Below are 9,587 nucleotides of genomic sequence, written 5' to 3' on the forward strand. Positions count from 1 at the left end.
CTGTCCCTGTCCCTGTCCCTGTCCCTGTCCCTGTCCTCACCTGCTCACAGCCCTGTCCCTGTCCCTGTCCCTGTCCCTGTCCTCACCTGCTCACAGCCCTGTCCCCACCCTCACCTCTGTTTCTGCAATTCACCTGCCCAGAGCTGTTTGCCCACGCCAGCAGGAACCCAACGAATCTGGGTTTAACCCAAAGCAGTTTCAGTGCCCAGCACACAGGGCTGGCAGTGCTCAGAGCCAGCTCCGGGCACACAGCATGTGACAAGGACCTTGGGCTGACATTGGGGAGGTTTATCTTGAACGATCTGTTTGCTCCTGGGTGCAGGGCAGGCTCACAGCGTGGGATATCACAGCCAGCCCCAGCAGTGGGGCTGCTCTGACCTGCTCTGGGGAGGGTTTATCAGCATCCCCAGTCTGGGTTAAACCAGCCTGTTGCTTTCACAGAAGCCCAGAATTTCACAGAAGCCCAGGTTTGGGTTGGGACGCCCTCAAAGCCCATCTCATTGCAGCCCTGCCAGGGCAGGGACCCCTTCCACGGTCCCAGGCTGCTCCACACCGAATCCAGGTCCAGCCTGGCCTTTCCTCCCCAAACCTCACCCACAAGGTGAGGGCTGCTCCATCCCTGCTTTGGGCATGGAACTTGTTCACTCGCTGAGTTAATCACTAAACCAAATTCCCAACAATTCACTGCACATGGGTGGAACCCTGGCCTGCCCAACAATCACTCCAGGTTTGTTATCTACAGCCACCAGGGCATGGTGACAGGGTGTGCTCAATGGAGACGGGGATAAAATGTGGTTTTCAGCACTCAGATCTCCCTGAAACACTTGGCTTCAACGCTTGCTGCATCTTCCTGCCACAGCATTTACCCTTGTGACTGGAAATCTCTGCCTTCTGCTTTTCCCCCATTATTCTGGGTGTTTTGCCCACTTTATCCAACAAATCCTCACCCCTATAAATGCATAAATCCCTGTCCCCAGCAGGCACCGAGAACTGAATGAGAGGAATGAGTTTGGCTTACCAGGAGCTCATCTTTCTGTTCTGCATCCATTTCAAGGAAGTGTCATGAGGGTGTCAAGTGCTTTCCCTGCAATCTCGCCAGCTCTGGGAAGCAGCCACTTCCTTCCCAGCTTTCAACACCGTCCTTGGAAAAGATAAACATGGAAAGCATGTGCTGGAAGGAGATAACCCAGGGACTGAGGCTCTGGGGAGAGGGAAAGGTGAAGGAAACCAGCGACTGGTGGCATTGCCTCAGCACAATACAGCCCAGTACAAATGCACTCCCTCATCCTGGGAGCCTTTAACACAAGGCAGGTAAAAGTTGGTGCCTGGCAAAGTGAGCCCAGAGTTTACAGCATCAGAAGAATCACTCTGGTTAAACTTACGGAGATTAACACGATGTTACAACTTAATTTCCTAGATTTGGCTCACAGGGCAAAAGCACAAACTCAAATACGGGAATACAAAAGCAAAATGAAGTAACACAAAAAGCACAGGACATTTTTCAATAACTAAAATATTATATTACTTCTTTGAACATCACCACTTATTCTGTGATCTCAGGCTGAAGATTCAGCAATTCTGACATAAGCAGTTTGTGCCAACAAGCCTAAAAGAGAGCAGGCTTACAGGCCGCCTATTTAAATCTGGGTTTAGGATATCCCTTCCCAAGCTGAGGACAGATGAGACGGAGAGTGGCAGCTCTAGTTTTAGGCTCAAACTTTCGGGACATGTGCCACAGCAGCTGCAATAATGGCCTGAGGAGGAAAAGGAATGGTCCAGCGACTCTTAAAATAGAATATGGGAAGCCTCAGTTCAAAGGCTTGATATAACACGGATGAATTCCTTTGCAAAGTCAGCTATGCCTGTAAACCGATGAGGAACTGAGCACTCGGTGTGGATTTTGAGTAAAATCCCACCAAGAGCTGGGAAGGAGGCGCAGGGAGGGCTCGGGGCGCTGGGGTGAGCGGGGTTTGCCCAGCTCCGGTCTCTGAGGATGGGGCAGCGCTGGTTCCGTGCTCCGGGAGCAGGAGCCCCCATGGGCAGGGACAGCCCCGCTCCGGCCGCGCCATTCGGGGCTCGCTGGTACCCCCGTGCGGCCAAGGCGAGGAAAGGCTGCTGTTTTAATTAATCACCGAGTGTTAATGAGCTGAGCGATCCCCAGGAACCCACCGAGCCGTGGAAGGAGCACCGGGGGCTCCCAAATCCGCCTTCCCCTCCAACGTGCCCAGATCCTGCTCGCTCTGAAATCGAGGATGATTTTGCAAGAGAATTAATTCGGTATCGAGGGGATTTTTCTCAGTGGGGCTTGGCAGCACAGGAGTTGTTGGGTCATGGTATGGCAGGGAAACCTGGGCAGCTCCAGGCAGGCTGCAGGCACCAAAACCCATCCACAAACACCCCAGCACAGGAACAACCTCTGCTATTGCCTCCAGGAAGAAGGAGATGGTGAGAAAAGCCAATTTAATTGCCCAAGTTTGCAATCAATCCTCGGGCTAAACTCAGAGCCCCTAATACAGGAACGTTCAGCTCTTGTGCTGAGAGGAGACTGAATTACATCAGGAAGCACCAAGACACCACTTCAATGGAATAAAAACAAACAAAATCTGTCTGGACAGTGCCAAAATAGTAATCCAGATTAATAGTAATCTGATAGTAACTCCTCTCCAGGAGGAGACTGCCACACACACCCTCCTCTGCACGAACCCGAGAGCAGGGCAGAGCTGCAGCCTGCAGGGAAATCTGTCCAAAATCCAAAAGTAACCTCAGTGGGGTAACTGAGTGAGGAAAAATTAAATCTACTATCAAATCTCTTTAAAGGGGAAAAGTAGAAATTTTGTTTGGGGTTTATGTGTCCAGAAAAATGCAGAGAATTGTGGTACCTGCTCCACACCTGGGCACTCCCACCTGGGACTGCTCCTTCTTGGTTCCCCAAGTGCTTTCTCCAGGCTGATGCATCCTAAAAAGTCTCAGCTTTACAAAGTTTTCTCTGAAATTTTTTACTCCTGTTTCCTTTGCCACATTGTAGATCTTCTCCTTCCCCTCATAAAGAGATGGTTAAAAAGTTAAAAAAGAAAAAAAAAAAAAGACAAAACAGTTTTAATAGAGTCTTTACAAAGCCCAGTCTCTCACATCAGAAATCTTCTAAAGCCAACTCATTAAAGATCTTTATTAGCTTCAATCAACTTTACCACAGCTCCCCCTGTGCCATCTCCCTCCCATCCCTTTCAAATGATGGGCTCACTCTGTAAATTGTGAGTTTAACTCAAGCTCCATTTCATCTCCACCAACTGCAGGAGAAGGTGCCATTGCTGAGGAATTATAGTCAGCAATATTAGTCCCTGGGTACGGCATTACCATATCTGGGATGATTTAGGGACAATGAAATCCCTGTGCCATCAAGCTGCGTGATTCCTCTGACAAAAATGATCCTGCAACTCAATATCCTCTGGCTGCACTGGCTGAATTCAGCCCATTTCCCTTCCTTGCTCCCTTTCAGCCCACCCGTGCAGGGCTGGAGGCAACTGTTGCTTCTTCCAAAGAGAACTGAAGGCAAAAGCAAAACTGCTGCAGGGGGAATGATTCTGAAACTCAAATGTTCATCCTGGGGCACTGCCCTGGGAGGAGCAGGGCCTGGGGAGCCCTCCTGGCAGGGTCCAGTTCACCTGTTCTCGTGGGTTTTAGCCCAATTCCCTTTCAGTTTGACAGAAACCCATGGCTGGGGAAAGGTGGCTCTGTAGGATATGGGGAAGTGGCCACTGGCTGGCAACTTACATTAACTTTGCTCACATTGCTCACAATAACTTCTGCTGAGTGTAATTGCTGCTGCTTTGGGGAGAGTCCAGAGACTTTGCTCTATAATTTATCAGTAATTTCACAGTTCTTAAAACCTCAGCAAAATCCTGAAGCATTGGGAAAACAAGGATCATCCCCAGTATCCACTTCCAGCATCCCAAAGGCTTCAGCCCTGAGCAGAACTTGGTCATTCTTTGCAACTTCACCTATTAAGAGGGTAATAAATGACAACAGCAGTTTGGCCCTATTTCCCAGGTGACTTGTGCTGAAATCAATAAATGCAGAAACAAATTAGTGGCAGAGCTCCAATATTGCATGGATTTAACCCATCCTGTGCCCAGCTTCCAGGCCTGCTGCGGAGCACAGAACTCATTTGTTTTTCCGTTGCCAGTGGTGACTTTCTGGCCCCTGGATGTGTTTCCCAAAGCTCCAGCAGGACAAATCCCCGCTGCTGCAGAGCCCACCCAAGGGACCAGCCTGTTAACTGCACCTGGCAGCACCAGCCCCATTCCCAGCAGACGCACAAGAGACAATTTTCCGTGTAAAATGATTACAATTTAGCAGAAAAAATGTCTGTTCAGCTTCAGGCGCTCTGGCAGGCGGCGATGCAGATTTGTGGTGCCTCTAACCACGAAGCAGGCACGGGCTGCAGCTCCCCAGCTCTAATTTACACAGCTAATTAGTTGGATTTACTGGCTTCAGCATCCCTCAGTCTCTCTTTGCTTAAGGAGAAATAGATGAGCCCTGCCTGTCGAGTCAAGCCCAGCAGGCCAATAACTCCAGCAGTGCAGGGGGAAGCAGCTCAGCACCCAAAATATCCTTTGCTTTCTGAGGAATTTAGGGGGCAGACGCTGCTTAAAATCACTGGTTTTGTGCTTGGCTGGGGAAAAGATCCTGCGAGGATCCACACGGGTCAGCAGGGGCTGCTGGGGTGGGGAGATGGAGAAGTGAAGGAGTAACTCCTCCAACAAAGAGCAGCCCTGGGTTCCCTTCATTAGCAGCACTTTGTTAATGACGGGGTGAAGAGGTCACCAAGCCCGTGATGGACACAGGGAACTCCAGAACGTTCCAGCTGGAAATTGGGCACAGGCAAACCCCCAGACCCAGCTCCTCTGGAAGTACTCGTTCATTTATAGATGCCCAGCAAGGTAAATCCCTACAAAAGCAGGGTAGGCTGTTTCCAACTTTCTGATTTTAACATTTAATTATTATTTTCTTTTCCACAGCGACATCCCACTGCCCGGCCGCCCCAGCGACTGCTCAGGAGGTTTGGTGGCTGTTTCTGGGAGGGGTTTAATGAAGGATTATTCTCCATTATTTCTTTTCTGTTAGACACAGCAGCTATGGAACCCGGGATGGAGCAGCTCCTGGGGGCACATCCCAATCTGCCTTTTGTGCCTGCAGCCGCTCCAGGACACTTCCAGCACATTGGAAATTTCTGGATGTGAAACTCTTCCCTGCTCGTTTTCACTGGGTTCCCTCTGAAATCAGCACAGGTTGAAACAGGTCACTGAACTTAATCACAAACAGACACTGAAATCCCAGGGAAAGCCAAGCAGAGATGGAAAAAATATTCCTCTGACAGCCACTGAAGGAGACATTTACACAGGGGGGTTTGGGTTTGGCTCTGCTCTGGAGTCTAAGTAGCAATTATAAAAATGGAGCATTTTTACTCAAAAAATCTCGTCTCCTGCTTAGTCACTACCCCAGCCAGGTCTGGATTCGATTAGCAGGAACAACAATATTCAAGTTTAAGTGCAGAAATGTAACACATCATCAGTTTTATGGAGCCAGTTCTGGTTTCACTCCCAAGAAAAGCTCACCAGAATTTTACTTTCCTCTGCTGCAAGATCACTGTATTCCTCCCTGTTTCGTACAGTGCTGCATTTTAGAAAATAAAGAATTAACTCAGTAGATTTATTTACATGTTCCATTTTCAGCCTCCAAGTAAGCCAAGGCTCTAAAAACACACTGCAGTGATCTAGCTTTTAGGCCAGGAAACCTCACTTTCAGGTAAGGAAATCTTGCTTTTCAGGTGTGAATTATAACAATTAATTATCTGAATGAAAGCACGAACACAGGCATGCACAAAGGAAATGCTCTTAAACCACACGAAGTGAACTAAAGGCAGGAGAAATTAGAGAGCATTAAGAACAGTCCAAGCCAAACCGTATCCAGCTTTATTAAAGGTACTTTTCATGAACAATCATGGTAATTTAGGCAGGACATGGGCTACAATCTGCAACACCTTACAACAACTGTCAAACTCCCCTCCCTTTGTGGACTACCGAAATGGAGAAGTTGCTAAAAACCGTCAGCATGTTCAGCTGGCACTGGGGGAGGTTTAGAGTGAGGGTGGGCGCGTTCCCACGGGCGCTGTCTGACAGCGCTGCACAAACCCACCCTGACTTGGAGGGGAGCACAAACTGCAGGGGCAGAACTCTGCATCCGAGGGTCCACAGGGGGAGAGAGGAGGAGCAGCTCCTGTCTGAGCCAGAACATCCAGGCTGGGCACCAGCAATGCAGATCCTCTGCCAGGGAAGGTCCCAGCTCTGGGTGAGCAGGGGACAGAGCTGGGGGCACTGGGACGTGCAGCAGGAACAGCATCGAGGCAGCTCTGACGCTCACCTGGACACAACGACACGCAGCACGGGGGAATCCCTTCTTCCTCCCTGCAGGAAGGGCCCTTCTTCCAAAAACTGGGGGACTGGCAGAAGCTTTTCTTATTAAAATTCAGGTTTTGAGAAATAGACTAAATGACATTTGTCCCCATTGCCCCCCACCCCCCCAGAACACAACAATGAAGCGGTCTGTGTGCTAACAACATAGCTTAAAAAAAAGTAAACCAAAATTCTGCATTGTTATAAAACTTGATAAAAAATAGTATTTCAAACTGTACAGTCACCAGAAGTACACAGTTATCAAAAATTCACATGTTTTACTTGGCTTCACCAGCACCTTCGGCTTTCTGTGCCTGAAAGGAAAAGGGGAACAAGTCAACACATTAAAAACTGGACACTCATTTTTCTATACAGCAAAACCCTGAGCAGAACAAATCCTCCCTGGGCTGCACAGCCCTGATTTTTAATAAAATTAAATTGAACATCTGTTGCACCATAAAACACAACTTAGAAGTTGCTTTTTGAATTCACAGAAGAACGGTAACTTCCATGTGGCAACATCCCCTGGCAAACAGACAATTTAACTCTTTACCAACACCCCCTGTGCCGAGGGTTGTAAGCAGCACCCACGAGCCAAGACCTGTCCCGGTCCGAGGGAAAGGAATCAATGCAGCTGCACACCAGCCTGCTGGGATACCTGGTCTGTTTTGGCATCTCCATTTTCTGCAGGGTTGTTTCCCTCCTTGCCAGCATCAGCTTTTCCTTTCTTCCCCTTGGGCACCTTCTCGCTCTTCTGTGAATGCAAGACAACATTTGCTGTCAGCTCCCAGAGCCAGGCAGAGCCACAGCCCCTGTGGGGTGCTGGCTCCAAAAGAACACAGACACCCAGGTCTGTTTGTGAAGGGATTGACAGCAAGCGAGAGCTCCTCACTCGGGTATTTTTTATGCAAATTCTGTGAAATCTGCAAGCTGTCAGTTCAGCTTTAGGATGCAGCTCCATTTCCTCACTGCACAGCTGCTCATCAAAGGTTTGTCAGCTGTTATCACTGCCAGGCAATGCCAAATCTCATCACACATTTATTCACCTTTCCAAACAGCCCTGAGCCAACCCAACTCACCTTTGGAGCTGCTTTTTTAGGTTTGGGCTCTGGCTTGGGAGGAGCGGGCTTCTGCAAGGGAGAGAAAACCTGGTCAGACACTGGTGGGATGGTCTGGCTTGGAAGGACCTCAAAGCCCACCCAGTGCCACCCTGCCATGGCAGGGACACCTCCCACCGTCCCAGGCTGCTCCCAGCCCTGTCCAGCCTGGCCCTGGGCACTGCCAGGGATCCAGGGGCCTCCCCACCCTCACAGCCAGGAATTCCCTCCCCATAGCCAAGTCTCTGGCAGTGGGAAGCCATTCCCCTTTGTCCTGGCACTCCAGGCCCTTGTTCAAGTCCTGCTCCAGAGAAACAAACTACTTTCTTTTATTTTTTTTTTAACGTTCAGGCCAAATAGCTTCATTTTAGGAAAGCAAATAAAGCATTTGAAACTGCAGCAGCTGTTTGGTTTGTCCATTATTTTACCACTGCCACAGCAGCACACAATGGGGCAGGGCCTTAAGGCAGGAACTGAATTTTCACCTCCAGCGCTGGCACACATTTGCACACCCAGAGGTCGTGTGTAAAACCAGCGAGTGTGGTGACACCTCTGCCCAGCAAGAGGATACTCACAGCAGATAACCTCGCTGATCTCCGCTGGGGCTGTTGGAAAAGGAAAACAATTCTATTGAAATGACATGGGAAATGAACTCTAAACTTCTCACAAACTTGCTCTCTTCCCAAAGTAGTCAATCCCCAGAAATTACATCTATAGCTCTTTAGTTTTTAGAAATTAAGATGGTAGTTTCCCAGTTTCCCTTTTTCTGTGTTCTCAAGAAACATGAGGCTATGCTGTTGGAATTACTAATAGCTAATGGTAGTTGAGTAATTTTTCATGGTTAAAAGAAGATTTCTCATGGTTAAAAAGCAGTTAAGACTTTGAAAAGTCAGAATCAATTGAGATAACCCTCCCCACTACTCCGCAGTCATTCTGACGACGTTAAACCTCATCTTCCAAGGGAAACACTTGATGATCCAACTTTCTCAAAACACTGAACTTCTTACCTCATCCTTAACTTTGGCCTTATCGCCCTTGGTGTCTCCTTCAGCCTGGGGACAGGGACACAGGTTGTAGGGACCGGCGATGGGCAGGGCTCCCGTTCCCCCCCGTTTTACCCCAAATCCCGGGGGGACCGTGCCCACGGCGGCCCGCAGGCGGTGCGGGGGCGCCGCCGCCGCTCGGGGCGGGCCCCGCTCCCCATCCCATCCCCGTCCCTCCCCTCCCGCCCCCGCCGTTTTGGCGGCAAAGCGCCGCCGCCGCTTCCCGCCCTTTCCCGCCCGCACCGGCGCTCCCCTCCCCCTCCCCTGGCCCCGACCTCCCGCCAAAACCAACCGGTTCGGACCGGCGGGCCCCTCCCGCCGCCCGCGGCCGCGCCGGTACCGGCCCCGCGCCGCCCCCACCCCGCGAGGCCCCGCGGCTCCGTTACCGCCCCGAACGCGCGGGGGGAGCGCTGGTCCCGCCCCCCCTCCCACAGGCGGCTCCGTGAGGGGGGAACGGGCACCGTGAGGGGGGAGAGGGCGGCGGGGGCAGCACGTACCTTTCTCTTGGGCATGGCTCCGCGTGTGCGAGTGTGAGTGTGTGTGAGTAAATGTGTGTGTGTGTGTGAGTGTGTGCGGAGAGCGGAGCGCGCCGGGCGCCGTGAGGGGGCGGAGGGAGCGGCGCGGGAGGCGGGGGTGCGGAGCCGGGCGCGCTGGCGGCGCCGCGGAGCGGAGCGGGGCGCTGCGGAGCGGGGCGCGCTGCGGAGCGGGGCTGCACCCGGCGGGCTGCGCTGGTCCCGACCCCACTAATTGGAATCGGGTGTTTATAAAGTTTTATATAGAGCCGGACGCGGCCCAACCGGTTCCAGCCGGATCCCCGCCGCCCCGCGCGCCCATTGGCCCGCGCGGGTCACGTGGGCGGGGGCCAAGGCGGGGAGGGAAGGAGGGGATGGGGGGGCGCGGAGGGGGCGGCGCGCGCGCCATTCACCCCCCCCCCCCCCTCCGTGCGCGCGCGCGGGAAACCCGCGGGGGGGGGGGGGGGGGGAGAAATGGGGGGG

General features: G+C 51.8%; 1 protein-coding gene across 1 annotated transcript; it reads right to left on the bottom strand.

Annotated features, from left to right (window-relative positions):
- Nucleotides 1-6,397: 6,397 nt before the first annotated feature.
- HMGN2 (high mobility group nucleosomal binding domain 2) lies at nucleotides 6,398-9,132 on the bottom strand. Its single transcript, XM_054292356.1, has 6 exons — nucleotides 9,090-9,132; nucleotides 8,557-8,601; nucleotides 8,125-8,154; nucleotides 7,532-7,582; nucleotides 7,111-7,206; nucleotides 6,398-6,766 (listed from the first exon to the last, which is right to left on the bottom strand). Exons 1-6 carry the CDS (start codon nucleotides 9,102-9,104, stop codon nucleotides 6,731-6,733), a joined length of 273 nt encoding a protein of 90 aa, XP_054148331.1. The 5' UTR covers nucleotides 9,105-9,132; the 3' UTR covers nucleotides 6,398-6,730.
- Nucleotides 9,133-9,587: the final 455 nt, after the last annotated feature.

The sequence above is a fragment of the Melozone crissalis genome, unplaced genomic scaffold (genome assembly GCF_028551555.1).
Source record: "Melozone crissalis strain CALT ecotype California unplaced genomic scaffold, PUWL_Pcris_2 ptg000108l_1, whole genome shotgun sequence".
In the NCBI taxonomy this organism is placed as follows: Eukaryota; Metazoa; Chordata; class Aves; order Passeriformes; family Passerellidae; genus Melozone; species Melozone crissalis.